At 43.6% G+C, this 26059-nt stretch overlaps 2 protein-coding genes and 1 long non-coding RNA gene across 5 annotated transcripts in view; 1 reads left to right on the top strand and 2 right to left on the bottom strand.

Moving 5' to 3' along the window:
* LOC114898026 (putative 60S ribosomal protein L37a) overlaps positions 1-16595 on the top strand; it is a 49196-nt gene extending 32601 nt beyond the window's left edge. Inside the window, exon 2 of the mRNA XM_029227032.1 lies at positions 16452-16595. Coding sequence (XP_029082865.1) covers positions 16452-16595 — 144 coding nt within the window. The remainder of the gene's footprint in view (positions 1-16451) is intronic.
* LUZP1 (leucine zipper protein 1) overlaps positions 1-17291 on the bottom strand; it is an 81025-nt gene extending 63734 nt beyond the window's left edge. The window contains exon 1 of one of the 3 annotated variants that reach the window (XM_029229281.1): positions 17193-17291. The gene's annotated coding sequence lies outside the window, so the exon portion shown is untranslated. The remainder of the gene's footprint in view (positions 1-17192) is intronic. The other 2 variants (XM_029229283.1, XM_029229282.1) reach the window with 2 other exon arrangements.
* A 1774-nt stretch (positions 17292-19065) lies between these two features.
* On the bottom strand, positions 19066-23193 carry LOC114898262. Its single transcript, XR_003794313.1, has 4 exons — positions 23167-23193; positions 21262-21359; positions 19795-19842; positions 19066-19393 (listed from the first exon to the last, which is right to left on the bottom strand). It is a non-coding gene; the product is annotated as an uncharacterized LOC114898262 (long non-coding RNA).
* Positions 23194-26059: the final 2866 nt, after the last annotated feature.

Raw genomic sequence — 26059 nt, 5'->3', positions numbered from 1 at the left:
ATCATTATTCAGTCTAATTCAATATCCTTCAATGTCTATACTCTGCATTTCCTGTGACTAGGAATAGTAGTCTCTTACATGAACAGGCACAATATACATCTGCTGAAGACACTGTTTCTATGTATTAGACCTAAGGGAAGGCTAACAGGAGAAATCCTAGCCAAGAGACACCCCCAAACAAGATGACTTCTCAAAAATTCTTTTGTCTTCAGATTTTTCCAAGGGGTAGGGAAGAGCCTCCAAAGCTACAGCCCACTACAGCAGACCCCTGAGGGAGAGAGATGCAAAGAAATCTTTTCATCAAAAAGATGGAAAGGACAAGTCTGACCACGATCTGGTTACAGCAATGCAGAGATCATGCAGTACATACTGCAGCAAAATCAGGTGCTGACAGCTGAGAGATAACAAGCTGTGCAAGGAAAGAAAACACACACACACACACACACACACACACACAGAGAAGCACTTAGATCTAAACAAGTGCAGGAAACTGACACAGGACAAAAGAGTGGGATGTGGTATTAAGTTGAAGCAGTTCAAGAGTTAAATCCGTGAAAACTACTCACACGACAGCAACAGCTCACGCTGGTAACTCCCGTCTCCCACTCATTTTACCTTGTTTTCCAACATAGAAAAGGTAAGCTCTTTTCTCAGTTCGCAGCAAATCCAATACCCTTCAAATGCTGTTTCTCAGCTTGCTAGACGGCTAGACTAGGACACAGGAATGACGCAGCAACATCCTCCCCAGCTCCCTTCTAACAGCAGGAAGAGAATCAAGGACCAGAAGAAAAGAGTAGCGGGGTATGATTTTCCTTCTCATTCCAAACACCTCAGGTTTGTCCTCCTTCTGTAAGAGAGGTGACTATTATGACACTCATCCCAAATCAATTTTTTTCTCTTTCAGATTGGGGTTTGATAATCTTTTAAATTTTATTCCATTTAATTTTGTTCTAGTATCCTTACACAAGTTTCTTCATGGATTTCTTCTTTGTAAAATGGGACTAAATATGCTAACTCCAGACCTTATTTTCCTCATAGGAATGTTACTTGAAGGAAATGTTATTTAAAGTACTTGGAAAAGTTAAAAGCATAATATAATAACAATAGCTAGCACTGATTATATGTTTACTTCGTGTCAGTCTAAATCCTTCGTGTGAACTCCTTTATTTCTCACAACGCCATGAGGCATATACAATTAACCTCATTTTTCAGATAAGTAAACTGAGGCACAAAGAGGTAGAGTTTCTTTCCAAGTTTACACAAATATATGGTAGAGCTGAAATTCAAGCCCAGGCATATTGGTTAATAATTGTGAGTATATATTTCTATACTAATAGAATGTGTAATGAAAATTATGTTAGGATATTAATAGCACATGGCTTAAGGAAACAACACAATAAATAACTTAGTCAAACATTCAACAAATGTTTGAATTCTACTTTGTTCCCACCACCATATGCCATCATTTGTACGCCTTCTGAGATTAACATGTAACAGATACACTTATGTGGGACAGAAGAGCTGGAGTCACAGACAATATGTCACTTTTAATAGGAGCACAAATAACTTAACTGTGCCTCAGTGTCCTCGTGTAAAACAGCGACAATACCTACCACAAAGAATACAAGCTACATTGTATTTCTTACATGTCAAATGACACATTGCAAAACCCCTCAAATTAAAATGGTAGTGTCTTCTTAGAAATGAATTACTCCACCTTCTCACTTGACAAATCTGAAGTCCAAACTGTAAAGTAACTTGCTCAAGTTTGTATAGCTAGGTAATGACAGAGACTCAACCAGAACCTCCAGACCCAGTCCAAAGCTCTTTGTCATCTCTCTAGGCTGAATAATTCCATTTCCTGACAGGACAATGTGACAAATATCAGAGGACAGAGAATGACTCAAAACTTCTAAGGATTATAAAAAAAAATTCAGGATGCAAGGCTTCAACGTTCATTTAACACAGCACAACAAGACAAAACAACAAAAAAAGTGGCATTACTCAGTACTGCTTCCTTCTCAAAAAATCATGTCATTTCAAAAATTTGCTCTACTGCATTTGTATTCGGCTAACCCACATTTGCTCATGCTATGCCTTCCGAGCCATCTCTGTAACTTTCTGAAACTGTCTTGGCAAACTCAGGTCAAAATCCTAATAAACTCCAGGCAACTGTCACAGCGCAGTGTTATTATAGCAAATACTCCTGAACATAAGTAGGGCTTAGAAGTTCTATTATATTGAGATTCTCAGTCTAGTTATTTTTGCTGTGATAGAAGCCGATCTGTTTTTTCAGAAATAACTTTCCATTCAAATCATACCGAAATAAGAGAGAAGACATAAAATTTTTCTCATTAAGGTCACTTATTGATATTCATTGAAGTTTCCCAAATTTTTTGGAGCATTTCAAATCTCACATGAGTTTACCAAAGAACTCAACTCATATCACTCTTTCCACAAGTCTGCTCTAAAAAGGACATGTTTGGTTTTAGGTATTGTAAGTATTTAACCAGAGTCAAGACTAGAATCCATTTTACACACAAGCCACAGAAGGATCAGGGAGAGAGAAAAGAGAAAGAAAAGGAAGACTGGCAAGTCAAATCAATTATTTTCTTAGAAGTCCACAGGGGTACAGAGCCCTATAAAACGCACAGTGCCAATCTGCTCCACCCCTTCCCTGCTAGTCAGTACAGGCTACAAGATGAACACCAGAGTCCAACAACAAGCCAAGTTCCAGGCAAAATGGCCTTACTAGGCTAGATGGAGCCAAACACACACATTTTTAACTCCTAATCAAAGAACAGAGCTTCAAGGAGGAAGATGATCAATAGCTTAAATACTGCAGAGAGATTAGGGATTAAGAGATTAAGGCATGGGCTTCCCTGGTGGCGCAGTGGTTGAGAGTCCGCCTGCCGATGCAGGGGACACGGGTTCGTGCCCCGGTCCGGGAGGATCCCACACACCGCGGAGCGGCTGGGCCCGTGAGCCATGGCCGCTGAGCCTGTGCGTCCGGAGCCTGTGCTCCTCAACGGGAGAGGCCACAACAGTGAGAGCCCCACGTACCGCAAAAAAAAAAAAAAAGAATCAGAAAAACGTACACTGATTGATTCCCGCTGTCCAAGGAGTCAAAGAGTATTCAACCAGCAAAAACACGAATAACAGTATTCATTAGAGGGAAGAGTTGTTTTCATTTATAGGTTAAGAGATGGAGGAAATATTGGGAGAAAAGATTAAAAACCTAGGACTCGACTCACATTTGTGCACAGGTTCTATCAGACCCAGTAGAAGCAGCTGGTACAGGAATGAGGCGGAAAGGGATGGGACTTAGATTTATAATGTTGAGGAGATAGTAAAAATAGAACTTTGAAGTAATTATCAATGGCAAACATGAAGAGTAAACTAAAGAATTTTATGGCTGCAGATGATAGACGAATGAAGAGAGAGGAACAGACCAAAAAACTGCTAAGTATCACTGACAGTGAGTCTCCAGTACTAACTACAGTTTCAAGTAGAATGATCTTCAGTCCCACTTTCCCAGAAGCTGGACCCTGAAACTGCCTTTAATTTCATTTGCCAAGATTAGCAATTAGCTGAACTGTGTCAAAATTGGGGATTGTTTTGTTTTCTGAATCAAACATTTGTTTTTAATAAGGATTTGTTGAGAGCTCTACAAAAGGATAAGAGAGACATTATCCAAAACATAAGTGAATGTAATTGACTAGAACTAGGGCTACAGATCCTATTTGGTCTTTTAAGCTGACTCCACCCCACCCCCACCTACCCAGACAGGATGGAAAAGGATAGATAACACCAGTTAAATTTGGGTAGCACTTCACTGATTTGAATTACTGCCTAATCAATTATCTCAACTGACCCACACTTCACTCCTATTCTTATGAGGTCTAACCCAAAAACAGAGTAGTATAAAGAACACAAGTTTTGTGTCACAGTACTCTAGAGTCCTAACTCTACCAGTCCCCCAGGGATATTTCTTAAGCCCCTATGAGCTTCAGTTTCCTCATCTATAAAGTAGGAATAATAGTACCTATTTCATGAAGTAGTTGTCAAGATTAAAGAGTTAACAGACATCAGGTATCTGATACAGAGCAGATGCTAAAGAAATGTCAGGTAATATATTCTACTAAAACATGCTGCAATAACAGAAATTCAAAGACTATTTTAACTAATATTATAAACTAAGCCATCCAAGGTGAACCAGTTTATTGCTACACTGCTGTTAATTTACACAGGACAAATTCTGTTTTAAAAAACCTAAAGTAAAAAAAGCATTCCAAAAATTCTGTTGCACTTGATAATCTAACTAATGATGATGTTTTTTATTGGGGTATAATTTCCATAACTAAGAACTTAGTGGTTTGAAACATACTTTTTTTTTTTTTTCTCCAAATAAGCACTACTTCCAAAATTGAGGAGATCTTTTAACTTCCAATTCAATCCCCGGGCAACATTAGAGACTCTCAACATATCTCAAATAAATGGAATTGTAAAATCACATGGATGTAAAGTAGTTAGCAGAGAATTCAAGGCAAAAGCCTATGTCTTTCTCCTTTTCCCAACTTCAGTTAACTAATATCACAAATGCTCCTCAGTTTTACCAATCCTATAATCTTAGAGTTATCATTTCTTTCTTTCTCTACATCATCATTAAGTCCTATCTCTTCCTTCTTCAAATCTTCTCTCCAACATATCCCTCTTTTTTTTACTCCCTAAATTCAGGTCTCAATAGTGTTCACAGCTGAATTTCTACAATTCTTTTTTTTTTTTTTTTTTTTTTTTGGGCTGCATTGGGTCTTTGCTCCACGTGGGCTTTCTCTAGTTGCAGCGAGCGGGGTCTATGCTTCGTCATGGTGCGCAGGCTTCTCACTGTGGTGGCTTCTCTTGTTGCGGAGCACAGGCTCTAGGCGCGCAGGCTTCAGTAGTTGCAGCACGCGGGCCCAGTAGTTGTGGCTCACAGGCTCTAGAGCACAGGCTCTGTAGTTGTGGTGCACGGGCTTAGCTGCTCTGCAGCATGTGTTATCTTCCCGGACCAGGGCTCAAACTCATGTCCACTGCACTGGCAGGAGGATTCTTAACCACTGCGCCACCAAGGAAGCCCCCTCTATGACAATTCTTAACTGGCCTCCTTTCTAATAATCTACATATCTCGTGATTAATCACTCTACAAGTTCCAAGTTTATCAAGTCATGTCCCTATTTATAATCCTTCAATGATTCCCAAATGTTGGCAAGATCAAGTCCAAATTCCTCTGTATAACTTTCAAGACTGTTCATAATCTGACTGAGCATTACCTCACTGATCTTATCTCCTCCTACTCCATAATCTAACTCTATTATAGGATCAGACAAGTATTCTCAGGTCCAATCAATAATACAAGTTTGTTCCAATCTCAGTATCTTTTCTCTTGCTCTGCCCGGGCCTGGAAAACTATCCCCTTCCTTTCCACCTATTCAAATCCTATCCATCCATCACTGTAAACTCTAGTCTAACTGCCTCCATGAAGCCCTCACAGGTCACTTCAGCCCAGACTAATCCCAGTAAACTATGATCTGTCATTTTGACATAAATTAACAGCATAACAACAGACCTCCTAGAGCAGTCACCATTGTACCATAGATTCAATGGCATTTTCACACACAAAAAAAAAACTTAAGTAAACTTTTCATAAGGCTGAATTATTCAGTATAAAAAACTCCTTTCATCTGAGATGATGCCCTTTCGTTTCTCTGTTTTAAAATGTTCCATCTTTAACCCTCTTGCACTGTTGGTGGGAATGTAAATTGATAGCGCCACTATGGAGAACAGTAGGGAGGTTCCTTAAAAAACTAAAAATAGGAGCTTCCATGGTTGCGCAGTGGTTGAGAGTCTGCCTGCTGATGCAGGGGACATGGGTTCGTGCCCCGGTCCGGGAGGATCCTACATGCTGCGGAGCGGCTGGGCCCGTGAGCCATGGCCGCCGAGCCTGCGCGTCCGGAGCCTGTGCTCCGCAACGGGAGAGGCCACAACAGTGAGAGGCCCGCGTACCGCAAAAAAAAAAACTAAAAATAGAATTACCATATGACTCAGCAATCCCACTGCTGGGCATATACCCTGAGAAAACCATAATTCAAAAAGACACATGCACCCCAATGTTCATTGTAGCATTTACAATAGCCAGGTCACGGAAACAACCTAGGTGTTCATCAACAGGCGAATGGATAAAGAAGATGTGGTACATATAAACAATGGAATATTACTCAGCCATAAAAAGGAATGAAACTGGGTCATTTGTAGAGACATGGATGGACCTAGAGACTGTCATACACAGCGAAGTAAGTCAGAAAGAGAAAAGCAAGCATCATATGTTAACACATATATGTGGAATCTAGAAAAATGATACACATGAACCTGTTGCAAGGCAGAAATAGAGACAAAGACATAGAGAACAAACGTATGGACACCAAGGGGGGGAAAGGGGGGGTGGGATGAACTGGGAGATTAGGATTGACATACATACACTAATTAATATGTATAAAATAGGTAACTCTTGAGAACCTGCTGTATACCACAGGGAACTCCACTTTGCTGTATGGTAGAAACTAACACAACATTGTGAAACAAATATACCCCAATTTAAAAAAAATAAAAATAAATAAAATGTTCCATCTTTTACAAAATGGTGGTATTAGATGAAAAGACTGTTTTTCGTTTTCATGTCCTTACTTGGAAAACAAAAACCTCTTTTGAAATATGACTGGTTTTATGAAACCCAAGCTCTGGAACCACAAGTCTACATCCCCCATTTTGGCATTTATATATGGCCCAAGACTGTTATGGAACTATTTTAAAAACTAGGTACTGTCTCCCCATTGAGAATTTTAAATTCTTTAAGAACAAGGGCTATATACCGCACTTCTTTTGCCTTTTTCTTTTCTCCACATTAATTAGGCCTGGATCAAATATATAACAAGTACTGTAAACTGAAAAAAATTAACAAAATTCCTGCTTTTTTTTTTTAGAAGATGTTGGGGGTAGGTGTTTATTAATTTATTTATTTATTTTTGCTGTGTTGGGTCTTCGTTTCTGTGCGAGGGCTTTCTCCAGTTGTGGCAAGCGGGGGCCACTCTTCACTGCAGTGCGCGGGCCTCTCATCATCGCGGCCTCTCCTGTTGCGGAGCACAGGCTCCAGACGCACAGGCTCAGTAGTTGTGGCTCACGGGCCCAGTTGCTCAGCGGCATGTGGGATCCTCCCAGACCAGGGCTCGAACCTGTGTCCCCTGCATTAGCAGGCAGATTCTCAACCACTGAGCCACCAGGGAAGCCCTCCTGCCTTTTTTTTTTTTAGAGGTTTTTTTTTTTTTTAATAAATTTATTTGTTTTATTTATTTATTTTTGCTGCATTGGGTCTTCGTTGCTACGCTCGGGCTTTCTCTAGCTGCGGCGAGTGGGGGCTACTCTTCATTGCAGTGCAGGCTTCTTATTGTGGTGGCTTCTCTTGTTGCGGAGCACGGTCTCTAGGTGCGCAGGCTTCAGTAGTTGTGGCTCACGGGCTCTACAGAGCAGGCTCAGCAGTTGTGGCGCACAGGCTCAGTTGCTCTGTGGCATGTGGGATCTCCCCGGACCAGGGATTGAACCCGTGTCCCCTGCGTTGGCAGGAGGATTCTTAACCACTGTGCCACCGAGGAAGCCCTACAGGGTTTGTTTGTTTTTTTTAATTTTATTTATTTTTGGCGGCATTGGGTCTTCGTTGCTGCGTGCAGGCTTTCTCTAGTTGCAGCAAGGAGGGGCCTACTCTTCATTGCGGTGCGCAGGGTTCTCTCATTGCAGTGGCTTCTCTGGTTGCAGAGCACGAGCTCTAGGCGCCCAGGCTCAGTAGTTGCGGCACACAGGCTCTAGGGCATGCGGGCTTCAGTAGTTGCAGCACGTGGGCTCAGTAGTTGTGACTTGCAGGCTCTAGAGTGCAGCCTCAGTAGTTGTGGTACATGGGCTTAGTCGCCCCACGGCATCTGGGATCTTCCCCCACCAGGGATCAAACCTGTGTCCCCTACATTAGCAGGCGGATTCTTAACCACTGGGCCACCAGGGAAGTCCCCAAATTCCTGGCTTTTAAATTTGATGTGAAACTGACCAAAAATGTAACTAAAACCTGTGTTTGTCTCCACTCCTCTTCCCTAAAGATTCTCTGCATCCCTGTGGATTGTACCTATTTAGTGAACAACCACTACCTTCTAATATTTCTGCTCAAATCCCACTCCTCTTGCCTCTCTTTATGATCTGAAATTTTATCCCTCAGTTACCTTATTATTTCTCCCTGTTCCATTAACTGCCTCACTACCCACCCACCTAGTTTTCCATCATGCTACTTTAAGATCCTGCTAGTCTCTTTCAAACTATCTTGGGATCTAGTCTTAAAACAAAAGTCTAACATAATCACCAGTCCTCAAGGTTCCTACCAAAAAAAAATTTAGCTTATGTTGGGAAGTATATAATTTTATCAAATTATATTAAGACTATCTCATATTGCACTCCAGTACAGCTGTGGCAAAAAGCATTAAAACTGGTATTCCTGATATAAACCTACCAGGGACCATTACTTTGTTACACAAACAGCGTAACTACATTTGTAATATCTTCTATGCTCAACCAGCTTCTGTGTATTCTGTAACAGTATTCCATTTTAAAGACATTTACTATATCTTTAAATTTATCATGACCTAAAAATGGTATTCTTTCTATCCTAAGAAACATAAGCCAATGTTGACCTCATTTACTCAAGGAATAATGACCTTAAATGCACACAGTTCATAAAATCATTTTGTGTTCTGGATCAAGCAATGTAATTTTCAAGAACAAGCTCAGAGTCAAGTCCCAGCTTGGCATTCACCAATTGTGTTGACTGTGGGCAAACTGAGCTCATATCTTAAGGATTTTTCATCTGTTAAATGGGGATAATTAACAGTATCTACCCCAAAAGGTTGTTAAGAGAAAGATTAAATAAAGACATAAAAAGCACTTAAGTACAGTGGCTGGCACGCAGTCGATAAATGTTAGGTTTTATTATTAGTCCTCAATAAGAAAGAATCCTTAGAAGAATTTTCAAGAACTGATATAAGACTTAAATGAGCTGTTTATTCACTGATGTTAGATATAAATCACTCAGATGGCCTAAACCAGATAAATTACCCCAGGTAATTAGAAAGACAGCACATTTATGATAAAGCTGCTTCAGGATTTAAAGAGCCAAAAAATTACTTCTACTACCTTGTCTGGCATTTAACTTTTCCAGTTAAATGCTTAAAACTGGATAAAAGCAGAGATTTTACACTTAGAAACAGGAAAATACTGTCATTTTTCTATCTAAACTCTTTAGCCTCTGCAGAAAACCTATACAAATAATGCCTTGGTAAGTGGGAAAGGAAAATACCTTTTAACTGTAATTAACTTCATATCTGTTCCCATACAGATGTGCCTCTCAGCAAACTAAAAATGTTCCTTTCTCCCCCTTTTTAAAAACTTTCTTTTTTAGACAAAAAAAAAAGGACGAATTTTTAAAAGGCTACAAATAAAACCATGTCGATATTAATACAAGATAAAGCTTTATTAGAGAGAATTTCAATTCAATCATAATACAAGTTAAACAAGTTATAGTCAAGCAATTATTTTTATTTATAGAGGTTCAAAATGAGTGCTGTTATTCAAGTCATCTTGGGAAGCAAGACTCGCTTTCAACAATGCCACCAAGGCTCAAAACCTTTTTGAAACTCCATTTGTAAGAGTCTCAGAGACAAGCCTCATACACAAAAAAATCCTAGTCTCCACCTTTTAGAATTACATATCATTTATGACCAAAAACAATGTTGATTACTCACTTCATTCACAGACTTATCTCCAAAAGTTAAATATAACTCCCCCCAAATGAACACTTATCAGGATTAAGAACATGAAATACGCTCTACAGACAAGTTCAAAAGTAGTATACCAAATATTTCAGTTTGGAAATCTCACTAAAATAAATATATGACTACTCATTTTGTAAACTTCTAATATTTGTTTTTAAAAAGCAGTCATGGAACTTCCCTGGTGGTCCAGTGGTAAAGAATCCGCCTTCCAATGCAGGGGACGCGGGTGTGATCCCTGGTCAGGGAACTAAGATCCCACAATCCACATGGCCAAAGAAAAGAAACTTAAAATACACAGTACGCATCTCTTAAAAAATGGGTTTACATTTATCACTCAATTGTGTTACGTGTATATTAAGTTAAACCATCCCAGTTACTACTAATTCAAATTTGCACTTAAATTGGCTCAAAGTAAGTACATACGAAATTAGTACATACATTCTTCTACCATTAATAAAAGAGAAAAAATAACTACTGAGAGAGCTTATTGGCAAGTCAGAGAAGGTAGCTTGAAGCAGATTTAACTGGCTTAAATTTTTCATTGTTGATATCAAAATAAAATGTTACTCAACAGAGTAATTCAAATGAGGTAGTACCTAGTATCTCATGTCAGTTAATAGCTCCAATCTGAGAGCATTAGACAAACATTTGATTAAGCGTCATTCCAAGAAGAAACTGTGCATAGTTCTTTTCCAGTGACAGATTCCAGAAGTATCTGCAGCAGGTCTAGACTCCTGTACTTTCACACCCTAAGCACCTGAAGCAGTCGGGGCACTCTCAGCCTTTTGATTAGAGAAAACACTAAGCAGAATTCTAATTAAAATGTTAATAAGCCTGAGAAATTAAATTATTACTTACACAAGCATCATTATGATCAATCATTTAAAACTGTACCGAGAGCCTACTATGTGCAAAGCTCAGTGAAAGGAACTGAGGGGAGTACCAGCCAAGACAAACTTAGCTTCTAATCCAAAAGCTTCTGATAAAATTAGGTAATTAAGATACAAGCTAATAAAGTTAATCAAGAACATGAGGGGTACTAGCGTAACAAGCCGCAAGATTTTTGAGAAAGTGAGAAGCTTCTGACCCAACTAAGGACATAAGATACATGCTAGTGTGACTTAACCAAGAACGTGAGGCGTATTAGTAATAAATGTCACAAAATTTTAGAGAAGAGAGACTTACTATTGCAAAGTCAGGACAGACTTCAAAGATGGGGAATTGAGCTTAGTCTTGAAGGATGGAAAATATGAAATAATTAAACAGCATAAGAGAAGAAAAGGACAGAAGATAATGGAAATAAAGGTGCTGAATTGGGAATGTGGTCATTAAATATTTATTAAATACCTACTACATGTCACTCACTGTGTTAGGTACTAGGTATACACTGGTGAACAAAGCAGATGAGTTCCCTGTTCCCATGAAGTCTAGTTGGGAAGACAGATAATAATCAGGCAAGCAGATATATCATTATAATTGTAATAGGTGTTATAAAGGGAGTTAACAGATGCCAGTAATAGGAAATAACAGGAAAGGATTAGCTAGATAAAATGATGAGGGAAAGGGACTTCCCTGGTGGCACAGTGGCTAAGAATCCGCCTGCCAATGCAGGGGACACGGCTTCGATCCCTGGTCTGGAAAGATCCCACATGCCGCTGGAGCAACTAAGCCCGTGCGCCACAACTACTGAAGCCTGCGCGCCTAGAGCCCGTGCTCCACAACAAGAGAAGCCACCGCAATGAGAAGCCCACGCACCACAACAAAGAGTAGCAACTAGAGAAAGCCTACGCTCAGCAACAAAGACCCAACGCGGCCAAAAATAAATAAATAAATTTATTTAAAAAAAAAAAAAGTGATGAGGTTAAGTATCTCTGAATCATAAGCTGAAGCTTTAAGGAGGAAGCCAAAGAGCAGGGGAGAGAGTATTCAAGAAAGAGAGAGCCACATGTACAAAGGCCCTGAGGTAGGAAAGAACTTGTGTTTAAAAATAAATAAGCAGGTAGGGTGACTGAAGCATAATGGACCGTGAAACTAACATAAGATGACATTGGTACATACAGGCCAGGTTATACAAGGCATTATTATAGGCCAAGATAGAGTTTTAATTTTATTCCAAGCCCCAAAGAAAACCATTAAAAGTTTCTGCGTACTCACATACTGTTGAATAAAAGGAGCCAGACCCAAGAGTATATACTGTATGATTCCATTTTTACAAAAGTACAAAAACTGTTTGTAAAAACATTGTTTTTACAATGTTTTGTACTTTTGTAAAAATGTTTTACAAATATTTTTACAGAAGTACAAAAACTGATCTATGCTGTTAGAAGTCAGGATGGTGATTACCCTGGGTGGGTGGAAAGGCAGCGAGAACCCGAAGGGAACTCAACAGGGGCTTCTAGGTCCTGGCAATGCTGTTTCTTGATCTGGGTGCTGGTTACATGCGTATATTCAGTTTGTGAAAAAAATCATCAAGTTGTACACTTATGTGTACTTTTCTACATATAAATAGTATATACTTCAATTAAAAGTTGTAATAATTTTTTAAATTTTTTGCAAGTTTTTAGTAACATATGTTTTAAAAATATTAGTCTGTCCAGATAAAATGGGAACAGAGGAGCACATGCAAATATGGAAGGACTTGATTGACATATTAACCTGGTGGAAGCTTTTAGATCCATATAAAACAGGAGGAGCTTTTTCATAAAATAAGTCAAGCAGCCAGTGAATATAAAGTACCATGTTTATAAAGAATAAATGCTGGGTCTAGAAAGGGAGTTATACAATAAAGGATGAGCTATAAATTCCTTTGAATGTGAGACAGTATCTCTAGAAATTAAAAAAGAAATAGATGAAAACAGCAATGCCTAAAAAGGTGAGCCATGCTCGTTATCTTTTAGCTTATATTTTAATATGGTATTTAAGGTGAGTCATGCTCGTTATCTTTTAGCTTATATTTTAATATGGTATTTTCAAGCTCTTCCCTTGCCACCCCAACTCCAATACAGCAGTGTAATGAAACACAAAGATCCTAAACTTGAGCATCAATCACATCTGAGCTGAAACCAATGGTCTGCCCCTCACAGCTCCGACAGTAACTGCTCTGAGCCCAGCTCCCTCATGTATAAAGAGGATAATGACTACCTCATAGTTGTTATTTTCTCTCTATCACCACCCAAAATGTTGAATTGGTAGACTGGTATTTTAATTTAATTATCATTTCCTAATGGTATATGGAGGGCCAATGGTTGATGGGTTTCCATTCTCAAGATTCATAAATGGGAGAAGAGGATTATCTAGGAGTCAACAATAAAGATAGAATGAATAAAGAAAAACGAGAAAGGGACTTCCCTGGCAGTCCAGTGGTTAAGACTCTGAGCTTCTATTGCAGGGGGCACAGGTTTTGGTCCCTGATTGGGGAACTAAGATCCTGCATGCCGCGTGGCACGGCCAAAAAAAAAGAAAAAGTAAAAAGAAAAACGAGGAGTCAAAGATAAAACTAGGGCTTCTTCTAGCAGGTCAGATACAGTAGTTTCAAGCATTTTCTAAGACAGGGACTTGAGCTGAAGCAGATTGGGACAGGTTCAGTGACTTCAGAAATTATGAGAAGGAAAAAATAATCTATGTTTTCCCAGCAAGACACAATTCCTACCTAATGTATTCCCTTTGTGGAATATTAGCTAAAACAAGTTAGAGATTAACACTAAGGATATTCTGTCATAGGTGGAAGGGCAAGGCCTTTAATCATTTTATAGCATCCCCACCCTTAAGAATTATTTGAACAACCATATTGTGTAAAGCACTTCTTAAGTATAGCCAAAGATGTTAAGTTTTTTTTTGTTTTTTTGCGGTACGCGGGCCTCTCCCTGTTGTGGCCTCTCCCGTTGCTGAGCACAGGCTCCAGACGCGCATGCTCAGCGGCCATGGCTCACGGGCCCAGCCGCTCCGCGGCATGTGGGATCCTCCCGGACCTGGGCACGAACCCATGTCCCCTGCATCGGCAGGCGGACTCTCAACCACTGCGCCACCAGGGAAGCCCCAAAGATGTTAAGTTTTATATTTCAAGAGCTACTATTTCAAAAAAGAAACAAAAATAGAAATTCAAGTTGTTAATAAATCTTTGGGTAATTTTTATTTTCCCCACAGTGTATCCCCTATCCTAAAAAGTAATGAAAACCCGGTTCCTCACGAATTTATCTTTCTGCTGATCTGACAAGTGTCCTCATCTCTACCTCTCTTACTCTTCTCATGCACCTCACCATTAGATACCTAAGGTTTCCCTGTTTCCTACAAAGTTGGCACACTGACTTTCTAGTATTCACTCTGATCTCACCAGTATTGATTCTGAACATAGAAACTTCACAACATTCCCAACGATCACTCTACTAACCAACACCTAAGAGATAACACACAGTTTAAACAAATGAGGGCAGTTGTGGTGATCACACAAATGTATGCATTTGTCAAACCTCATTAAACTGTACACTTCAGGTTGGTGAATCTTATAGTATGTAAATTATACCTCAATAAAGCTGATTTTTTTAAAGAGAATGCATGCATTCATTCATCCAGCAATATTTACTGAGCATCTATCATGTGCATCAAAGTTTATACCAGATCTTTCAGCTTGACTACTTGGGTCCTACCTGTATGAAATGTGTGTGCTCTACTCATAAACTAACACTGTCCCAAAAAGCCATGTTCCATGAAAAATGGTTTCATTTCTGATTATGAATGTCTCCTTAATGATGCCCTCTACAGCAGAAGGACCATTGGCTATCCGTCATCTTCCATTACATAAATGAATTCTATGCTCTTTATTGTAATACAAATGCTTCCATCATAAGAAAAAAATTAAGCACCTAAGCATACAGAACATACCTCTACCACAGCCTTATATGTTTGTCTTTCTATCAAAAAAATTAGAATATCTCAAAAGCTTACTGATAACATTGCTGGAAGAAAAGGTAATATTATTGGGGAACAGACTTAATTGACTCATTTTAGCAACCATAGTGACCCAGTGGCTGAGTCAAAGGCCTGGAAACTAGGCCTCCTGGCTCCCAACCCAATATGCAGAGTGGATCTTAGAAACAGACTTCGGTTTGAATTCCAGCTCCACTTCTTACTAGTTGTATGCATACACTTAGGAAAGTCACCCTCAGTTTGCTCATCTGTGAAACAGGGATGCCAACTACCACCTCACAGCATTGTTGTGAAGACTATATGAGATCTATACCATGTAGCACAATTACTGGGCACAGAGTAGGCAACTCAACAATATTAGTGCCCTTTCTTGGTCTTAAATTATTTAAGAGTAAGAAAATATCTATTAATCAAGGCTAATTCACAATCCCTATTAGTAATCACAGGACAACAATGAACCTGTATTTGCTCCTTGTTCATCACTCTAGATCAACTCCCTTCCCATCCCACCGTTTCCAGTTTTTCAAACTTCAGTTACTATGTTTAGAAGTGATTTAATTTTAGAAACCTGGAAAATTCTTCTGAGTAAATTGAGCAAAACCTTCATCTGCCCCAAGGGGAATTCTGAGCAAAACAATTATTTCTAACAAGAAAAGAATTTTTTTCTATGGGGGTTATTCAATTTAACCACATGAATGCCGCCAAAGCTGCACGCAAAGTAACAGAAAGCCGTCTGGAACACACCGTACAGATTCTCCAAAGGGAAACATCCCCCTAAAATCCAAACACCTCCCTCCCTAACCTTAGGTAGTAAAATCTTAATAGGTGATCTGAATTCCCCGGCTCTGACACCAGTCCAACTCCTTAGGCCAGAACTGCAGCAGTCCGTAAAACGCCCTGAACAAACCCCACCTCTCAAAATACCCCCAAAAGGCAGGCAGGTTCAGAAAGTATTTTCTCCTTAATGGACAGATTAAACACTAGAAGCACAATTCCTTTCCCAAGGTCATCCAAGTCAGTGAAGGTGCGACGGAGAATCTGCAGTCTCCCGGGCTTTACGGAGATCACACTGCAGGGATTTTTTTTTTTTTTGAAGTGGGGGCTGCCTATTCTCTTCCCCTCTCCCACCCTCAAGTGTGAGCACTGGTCTCGGCATTTCCGAAACAAGCCACAACAAGCTCTGCAGTGTTAGGAAAGGGGCTGACGCGACGAAGAAACAGATGCTCCAAAGCAAGATGGTCTTTCTCGGCTCGCAGAGCCTCCTCCAAGGTTATTAACAGAAACCGCAGGTACCCCAGGGAGCTCTACAGCGGGCTCCGAACCCCCAGCCCGGCCGCTCCGGGACGCCGGGTTCCCTTCAGCAGCCCTCGCAGCCCGAGGCCACCGGCCCCAGAAACCGCACTTCATTCCAGCGCTCCGGGAAGCCATGGCTCTTTCCCCGCCCGGGCAAGGGTGGGGGCGCGCAGGGAGGCGGGCCGCTCGCGCTGCGGAAAGTTCACCGCGGCTGCGGGCGGGGGCGGCCCCGGCCCGGCTCGCCCGCGTCCCCCAGCAGATTCCACCATTAATTAGTCCTAAGGACTGTCTACTGGCAACTTAAACAAAGCGAATGCCTCGAATTCCTTCCCGGCCCAGCGGTCTGGCTGCGAGACCAGCATCGGCCGGGACGCGGGCTGGCGCTGCTGGCGGACAGCTGCGGCGGCCGCGGCGGGACCCCCTCCTCGCCCATCCCGCGTCCCCGCCGCCAGGCCCCGCAGCCCGGCCCGCACGCCAGCCTGAGCGCTCCCAAACCTCCCTCCTCCTCCTCCTTCTCCACCTCTCCTCCTCCTCCTCCTCGGGAGCTCCCGGGCTCTTCCTGTAAGATCACTTCCTTCCTCCCCGGGTGCCCACGGGCCCCGCGCAGCCCCCTCCCCGGCGTCCCGGCCCCCCGCCCGGCCGCACCGCTCCCCGCCCCCACCGGGCCCCGCGCGCCTCCCCACCCCCCAACTCCCAAACTCGACCCTAAAACTCTCCTCTGCTCAGCTCTTGGCCCCTAACATTTCTCCTCAGGTTCTCGCTCCCACCAAGAAGTCTCTCAAAACCTTCCCTCCCCCTTCAAAGGAAAAATTTCCCAACTCCAAAAGAATTCTCAAGGTCTCTCTCCAAAGATCTCCCTTTCCGAGCTCCTTCTCCGAAATTCCGCTCAAACTCTACCCCCACCTCAACTCCACAACCCCCCAGCCTTCGCCGGGGTGCGCCCGCCGGTTCTGCCCGGTCACCACTGGGTGCCCCGACCCCTTGGCGGGGCAGGCCTCCTCCTCCGGGCGCCCTCCTCTCTCCGCCCGCCCGCCCGGCCTCCCGCGCCGCGCTCCCGCCACCTCCCCACAGACTCCTCACCTCGGCGGCTACGGCCCGCGCTCCCGCCCGCCAAGGGCTCCGGCGCTCGGCTCCCGGCGGCCGGCGCCTCCTCCGGCTCCCAAGACTGACAATGAGGGGCGGAGCCAGAAGGTGACGTCAGCGTCCTGGAAGGCGGGGTGTTTGTGGGGGCGGAGCTGATAGACGGTCCCGCCTCCTTTGTCTTCTCCCCCTTCCCGGGACTTGGACTTTTCCAAGTTTTTATCGCCTGTCTAGCTAGGTGCCCAGGTCCTGTGCTACGCGCAGTGGAAAATCGAAATGGAAGACAAGACGTCCTGCTTTCAAAAGGGGCACCCTCAGGGGATTGTGGGATTAAATGAGATAATCCATGTAAAGGTATTTAGCCCAAGGTCTGGTATGGAGTAATCTCTCAAAAAATACTATTTCTATTACTCAGCAAAGTGTGGAAAAGGAACTCAGATTGAACTCAGGAGGCATGGGTTCCAGTCCCCAGCTCTGCTATTAATTCCATGTGTGATCCTAGATAAGTCCTTTGCCATCTATGTTCCCTCCTTTTGCCTTCTTTAAAATGGGAAGGGGCAATGACCAGATGATTTCAAAAGGCCCACCAATAATTCTATGGCATTTTCCTGTGGACCTACTATGTGCAAGGTACCTAGAGCCCAGAGAAGGGAGAGGGGTCCTTTGAAGACAGGCTAAGACCCAGATCCAGCATGGTACAGAACACAGCTCTAGACACTCTCCCCTCAGATGCCCTCCCACATACTGACACAGGCTTGCATTCACAAGGTCAGACACAGATGCACTGAGGGCTGCTTCCTCTTTGACTGCAGCAGCATAGCTGGTCTCTTGAGATATCTCTTGTGTAAGCTCCTTATTGCCTATGGAATAAAGGCCAAATGCCTGGCCTGGTGTGATCTCTTCCTACCTTTACACACACACACACACACACACACACAAAGTTTATCCAAACTTCCCCTAGCACACCCACTGCTTTCCCACATCTGCGCATTGCTCATGCTCTTCCCTTGCTGTCTCTTCTCAGTTTACAACTCTTCCTAGTTTCTCCCAGCCAGAAGCTGACTCTCTCCCTACTCTCCCTACTCTTAATACCCATGGCATTGTGTTAACTCTCATGTGGGCATGAACACATTTTAACTTGTGTCAAACTGACCTCCCCTTTGTTTCTTAGCACTTCCTTACTTCCTTGAGGTCAGAGCCCACACGTTTGTGGAGCTCAGGTTCTGATGCCAGAAAACCCTGGGATTATATACCCATGTTTTGGCCCGTACTAGCTCTCTTTGAGCCTCATTCTCCTCATCTGTAAAATGGGCATATTAATACAGTCCTTGTGGTGTTCGGTTTAAAATTATATAAGACACTGTGTGGAAAGCACCAGGCACAGTTTTCCACAATGTACCTGTCATTCTTACTTTCATTCTTTTTTTATTTTATTTTATTTATTTATTTATTTTTGGCTGTGTTGGGTCTTCATTGCTGGGCACGGGCTTTCTCTAGTTGCAGCGAGCAGGGGCTACTCTTCCTTGTGGCGCGCAGGCTTCTCATTGCGGTGGCTTCTCTTGCCGCGGAGCAAGGGCTCTAGGTGCATGGGTTTCAGTAGTTGTGGCATGTGGGCTCAGTAGTTGTGGCTCACGGGCTATAGAGCGCAGGCTCAGTAGTTGTGGCACACAGGCTTAGTTGCTCCACGGCATGTGGGAACTTCCCGGACCAGGGCTCGAACCCATGTCCCCTACATTGGCAGGTGGATTCTTAACCACTGAGCCACCAGGGAAGCCCTTCATTCTTATTATTATTATCATCAATATTATTTCTAGTTCCTAACACCAGATAGCATCCCTAGTGATAATCCACCTAATCATTTCATAGTGGAAGACTTTGAGGTGCTGAGAGAGGAAGAGGCTCACTGAAAGGGGCCCTGCAGAGCATGGCCATTGGAATAGAAACTGCAGTTTTTAGACCCCAGGTGGATTCTGCAGAGTCACAGCTGATACCCCAGAGTGTCTCTGTCACTCAGCAACCCTCCAGGCTGGGGACGCCTTCAAGTTCTCATCCTTTGCAGCAGAGCTGACCTGGTTCTCCCTTGTGCCTCTCTCCTCTCGTTTTCCTTACAGAGAGATGGATCTGTGTTAAACTGCCCTTGGCGACTCCGCAGTCTTCTAGCAGAACTGCAGCAAGGCACTGAGTGTCTCCAGAGTGCTGGCCTGTGGGAAGAGGGAAAGGGCTTTGGGGTTCTGATTAATTTCCTGCGAGGGGGGACAGGCAAATGGCTGTTCTGAATTGCCTGGGCTGGTCCTCAAGAGCCCCTAACAAATCGCAGCTTATTTCTAGAATAAGAGATTCCAAAATTCAACTTCCCATGAAAGGAAGGCATGGCCACAGGATTGCTGCAGGCAAAGAAAGGGCCTTTACTGAGTCCCTGCTATGTGCTGATTCCAAGCATTGCAGACACTTGGAAGAGAGAACCCAGGACATTCAGGGGAGGTTCTGAAGACAGAACCTTCTCTCTGGGACCCATGAACTGATCAGCCACTTATTCATTCATTCAGAGCAAAAGCTTTGGCACGGGACAGATCAGGATTCAAATCTCAGCTCCATTACTTACCAGTTGTGTGACCTCGGGCTTTCAAGTCTCTGCACCTCAGTTTCTCATCTGAAAAATGTGAATAATAATAGTATTTATTTCATTCAGGGGCTGTGAGGATCAAATGAAATCACATGTGAAAGAGCTTAGTTCAGAGCCTGGCATCTAGTTCATGCCAGGATATGGTGGCTGCTGTGACTATTCCAACATGGCCTCCCAGTAAGTCCTCTCATGTGCTGGCCTCTGGACTGGAGGTAATAGTTCCAACCATAAGAAGCTCATTTGGTAAAAGGAATGGAATAGATTTTCATGAATAGGCAAGAAAAAGTGTCTACCGGATATTGTTAAATTAAAAAAAAAAAAGAGTAAGAATAAGTTGCAGAATTACAGAAGTAGTAGGATCCCATAATTATAATTTATATGCTTAGTATATGCATTACAAAACAGAGAATATAGAAGACTAAATACGATGCCTTCACCTTTTTTCCTTTCTTTTTATTTTGCGTTTCTTTGTGTGTGTGTGTGTGTGTGTGTGTGTGTGTGTGTGTAGCGGGAATTTTCAAAAAAGACTCTACTGAATGCTAAGAGGGAGAAAGAGGATGAAGACACAGCTACAAGGTGTATCAGCAATGGGCATCTGAACCAACTGTTCATACGCCATAGAAAATTCTACAGGTTCCACCTCATTCTTCATCGCATTCCAGGGAAAGCCCCAGCCCAGACAATTCTCATCTTCTCAAGTCTCCCCAGCCCTTAGCTGCACTTGAACTTTCAGTGGTATAGCCAGAGGCAAGACTCTGAACAGAACTCCCAGGAACCATAGCAAGGCCAGTAGGAGAGACCTTTAAACAGGAAGAATCTTTTTTTGCTCCCTGTCCTGTGCCCCATCCCCACCTCCCAAGGAGTAACAATCTGACAGCATCTTGTGGCTACAGTGCCTAAACCTGCCTGCACTTTCATTTCTCCTCATTATATCTTTCTGCAATTTAAATTTTTTTACAAAGAGGATGTATTACTTGGTCATCAGAAAAAAGGCAGTAAAGATGTATATAATAAGAAAGCTAACCAAGCCCGTGCTGGTTCACTTTTGTTGGTTTCCAAACAATAAATTAGAACAATGTGGTTGAGGCCAATGCTTAAGTCTCACAGGAATCATAGAAAGTAAGAGTGGGAAGGGATAGAATCACCCTCAGTTTCTCCTACCACCCCCAAAATGGCATAATTTTAAGTCCTCTCACATTTCAGACCACCCACCAACACATGTATTTCATACATTCATTCAACAAACACTTATGGATCCTTTACTATAAACCAAGCATCATATAGGTTATGAAGGTCATTATTCCTATCTTGCAGATTAGAAAAACAAGACTCAAGGAGGTAAAGTAAACTGCCCAAAGTCTCACATCTATTGGGATCTAAACCAAGACCTTCACAACATCAAAACTCAATTCCTAAAGGGTGAGGGCTAAATTCCAACGTGAGTACCTGTGTACTTAGGCAGCCATGATTGCTGGGTGGCTTCGGGCAAGTCACTGAACTCTTCCCAGCAGCAGTTTCCCCATCTCTGTGGAGTAAGGACGTACCTGCATATTTTACGTAAGTTAAGCGCTTTGTAAGTTATAACACATAATTCAAAGGGAAGTCATTATATCACTCTTCTGAGACTGATTCTCACTCATCTTTGGATCTCTTGGTGCTTTCCCCATTAGTGTTTATCCCCATTAATGTTTACCCCCCATTAACACATTTAGGACAGTCTTCCTTGCACAAGCTCATATTACACCCCCCACTAGCCTGGGACCTCCTCGAGGAGTGGAACAATGCTTATTCATTGCTAATTCCTTTCTGCCCCTAGTGCAGTGTCTGGCAGTCCCTCCATTCCTTCACTCGTTCATTTATTTCATAACAAATGGCTGAGAGCCTAACATGTATAAGACAGCAAAGGTCCCTGCCTTCTTAGACCTTAAGACTGGTGGGGTGGAGAGACAAGAAAATATTAAGCACAGTTAATTACTTCATTAATTAACTGCATTAAATCTCACAAAGTGGGACTTCCCTGGTGGCACAATGGTTAAGAATCCGCTTGCCAATGCAGGGGACACGGGTTCAATCCCTGGTCCAGGAAGATCCCACATGCCATGAAGCAACTAAGCCCATGCGCCACAGCTACTGAGCCTGTGCTCTGGAGCCCTCGAGCCACAACTACTGAGCCCGCATGCCACAATTACTGAAGCCTGGCGCCTAGAACTCGTGCTCCGCAACAAGAGAAGGCACCGCAATGAGAAGCCTGCACACTGCAACAAAGAGTAGCCCCCACTCATCGCAAGTAGAGAAAGCCCGTGCGCAGCAATGAAGACCCAACGCAGCCAAAAATAAATTAAAAAAAAAAAAATCTCACAAAGTATCAGCCCAGGTGCAATGAGAGCTTGGGGGACGTGTTGTGGGGACCTAAGTGAATCCAGGACATAGGGAAGGCTTCCTAAAGGAGGTGGCCTTGAGGCCTAGAGATGTTAAGAAATTTGTTCAGTGTCACACAGCTGTTGAGTGGAAAAGCTGGGATTTTAACCCAGAACGCTTGACTCCACACCCATATTCTTCTACTAAACAACACTGCCTTTTATCTCCTCCCTCCTATTCTTCCCTGGCTCTTATTGGTGAAAGGGAGCAAGGTCTGTCTAACACGGGATGCTCAAAAGCAATGTTTTTCCAAGATTGGGGGATCAGGGCCCTCTTTGAGAATCTGGTGAAATCCATGAATCATCTCCCATGTATACATGTATACAGACAGACCCACAAAGTCTTGCCTGCAATTTCAGGGTTCATAGGCATCCTGAGGCCCAGGTTTAGAACTCACACCATAGGGACCATAGGACTTTATAGTGAGATTCTCAGAACCACAGAAAGAGATACCAGGGCCCCATGGGGACCTCAAATTCAGAGACAGACCCCAAGATTCTATAAAAAGATTCTGAAGATCCAGGCGAAAGAGCCTGGGGTCCCGTAGAGACCCCAAGTCCTTCCCCTGCAGAGACGTTAAGATGCCACATAGATTGCAGAGGAGGCTCAGGCCTGGACAAAGCTGGTGTCCCCACAGGGGAACCCGTGGGCCTTGGAAAGCTATGGTAAGACCTTTTTTGGGTCACTGACACCTTTGAGGAAAAATGCAACACACAAGATGCTGTACACAAAATCAAGGCTTTCACAGACCTCTAGGAGGCCATCAGTAACCCCCAGAATCAGGCCTCCTGTTCTTGGGCCTCCACAAGAACCTGAAACCCCTCAAGAACCTGGACCAGGACCACAGACTCAAGGCACAAACTCTAGAGTCAAACAGACCACGGGTCGAATTCTGGCCCTGCTGTTTACTAGCCATGACCTTGGGCCACTCACCTACAAACCCTCAGGCCTCAGCGTCTCACCTCCCAAAAGAAAGGGTCGGACACCTCTCCCTCCCCAGCCCAAGGCCCCGCGGCGTGGGCTCCGAGGCGGGTGGGGTGTAGGCGCCTGCGGGACCCAGTCTCTCCGCTCCGGCGCCCGGGAGGAACCAGGACTGCAGCACTTTCCTGCAATGCTAATGGGCCGACTGCAGCGGGAGTGCGGGCGGCGCGGGAGGCGGCGCGCCTGCCGCAGTGACAGCGCCGCGCCGCGCCCCCGCGGGCCTGGGAAGCCGGCGGGGCCGTTCCCACCCGCCGGGCAGGGCGTTCCCGCCGGCCGGCTTCCTGCAGTCGGGGGCAGCGGAGGGGGGAGGCGCGGAGGGGCCGCGGGGCCCGGCAGGCCTGGTTCCTGGCTTTCTCTCCACGTTTCCTGAGCAGGACCGGCCGGGGGATGGGACCCAGCACAAACGTCCTTCCTGGGAGCGCAGCCAGGAAATCGCGTCCTGGTTCGCTCAGGTTCCTCCTCTGTCCGGGAAGGTGCCGATTGCGGTCCGTAATCTTCTCGTACTTACCCACTGGGTGTGATGCGACCCGCTTACCGCTTCGGGAAGCTGAGAGCTGAAAAGGCAGACCCCAGACCCTACAACACAGCAAGATTCCAGCCCCGTGATGGAAGTTAATTCCATCCTACGGATGAGAAAACTGAGGCTTGAAAAAATGAAGTGACTTACCCAAGGCCTTCATAAAAACATTACTGCAAATAAAATAAAGTGTTCACTACCTACCAGGCGCTGTGCTACAAATGCCCTAAATGTAATTGTATCATTGAGTCCTCAGAACCTATGAAGATAACTATTGTCCCTATTTTATAAATGAGGAGACTGAGAACCAGAGAAGCCAAGTGGCTTCTCCGATGTCTCACAGCTAGGAATTAAATGCCAATCTCCTGTTTCCAGAGCTCAGGCCATTCCACTATCCTGCGTCCCAGATGTCCTATTTCAACGCATTACAGTGAGTAACCTGAGAATCAGAACCCTGTCTCCTTTGTCTTTGGGTCCCCCAAACCCCACTTGGAACTTGACACAAAATAGGCACTCGGAGATGACTCTGGAGCCTAGCACAGAAGCTCAAAGTTAGAAGGACTAGTAGGAAGCATCTAGCCTGACTACTTCTAGACCCTTCGGCCAAGTGAAAATTCAGCCTCTGCTTCAATACTTCCTGTCATGAGGAACTCTCCCTCTCGCATCATAATCCATTCCCCTGTTGGACAAATATGTTTGGTCTAAAATATAAATACTTCATTTTGCTCATGGTTCCTTGTAAACAGAGGAAGAACATTTCCCTCCTCTTGGGCATTATACACACTGCATGGTATCCTTAGCCATTGTATAAGGGTTCAATAATTTTAAGTCCTTGTGAACTGGAACAATGCCAGCTATTTACCAGAGATGTTCCCCTTTCATGTGTAGAGTTGTTTCAGAGCAAAGCAGCCAGCCCAGACTACATTTTCCAGCACCTCTTGCAACTAAGTATGTGACAATGGGATATGGGCAGAGACAATGTGTGCCGTGTCCAGGCCAAATACAAGTTAAGAACTATGTATGCTTTCTCAAAGCTCTCTCATTTCTCTCCCATCTGCTAACTGGATGCCAACACCACATGAACCTAGGAAACCACATGCTGAACACAGCAGAGCCTTGGTCAGCCTGGGTTTCACCCAAGTCGCTTGACTGAATGGTACCCACATTGAACCAACTTCTATTTAGTGTTTAGGCATTGAGGTCTCAGGATTTCTCTATTACGGCAGTTAGCATAACTTAACTAACACTGGGACCAACTTAGGTTCATTGTTATGTCCTCCACTTCACAAACCACGATGTCGGTCACAGAAAATTTGCTCAAAAGACATCCATCTAGCACTGACTGTGTCCACCTGGTTCAGCTGGGCAGAAATAGTCTGTTCATCTCACTGATGCATTATGTCTTGTCTATTCCAAAAAGGGTTTTGCATTGCAGCTGCAAGCCTATATGATGGATAATTAAAGAGCAAGAATCAAGAAGAAATGAAAGCCTGGACCAAAGGGCAGTGGAGAAGGAGGGAAGAAAGGTGAAAAATCGACTAATAATAGCAGAAATGCTAGGTCAAGTTTTCTAAGGACAGCAACTGTGACAGAGCAAAAACCATGGCTCTGAGTTTCCTGGCAGTCAAAGCAAAGAGGGAAACAGGATGAGTTACAAATTATATGGGAAGTAGTAAACATGTGATTAAGCAAACAAACCCCAGAGCCAGTCTGTGTTGTTTTGAAGCCCAACTCTACCACTTACTTAGGCAGTTATTTAACTTCTCTGTGCTTCTGTTTTTCATCTAAAAAATGGGGATGATATAATAATAATACCCCTCTCTTAGGGTCATTGGGAGGATTAAATGAGCCAAGGCATATTCAGTTCTTATAACAGGCCTGTCACGTGGTGAATTCTATATAAGAATTAGCTATTGCTACAGTCTGATTGGAAGAATCAGGTCAGTGATGTGGAAGAGACAATGTATTATATAAGGGACCCCAACTAATACAATGGACTGTGCCTCAATCAGCCTTATGACAACTGCTGGGCGCTGTATCCCATGGTCATTTCTCTTATTGGCTTTTGGTCCAGACAAGCCTTGGCATTCTACTCACTAGGTAACTCTGGGGGCAGATTGTTCGGGTGGCCTAAGTGCCTTTCTGATGACCTGTCCACAAGGCAGGTAAGTGTCATGGTGACAAGCAAAGGGGCTGGTGTCAGACCCAGGTACATTTGTTAACCTCTTCAAGCCTCAGTTTCTTCATCCATACAGTGAAGACAACAACAAATAGTACCTACCTAAGAGAGCTGCTATAAAGATTCCATGAAAGAATAGATACAAAACC

The sequence above is a fragment of the Monodon monoceros genome, unplaced genomic scaffold (assembly GCF_005190385.1).
Source record: "Monodon monoceros isolate NGI ecotype Baffin Bay Population unplaced genomic scaffold, NGI_Narwhal_1 Super_Scaffold_18, whole genome shotgun sequence".
In the NCBI taxonomy this organism is placed as follows: domain Eukaryota; kingdom Metazoa; phylum Chordata; class Mammalia; order Artiodactyla; family Monodontidae; genus Monodon; species Monodon monoceros.
The sequence above is the reverse complement of the archived record's forward strand: the minus strand, read 5'-3'. Positions and strand labels throughout refer to the sequence as shown.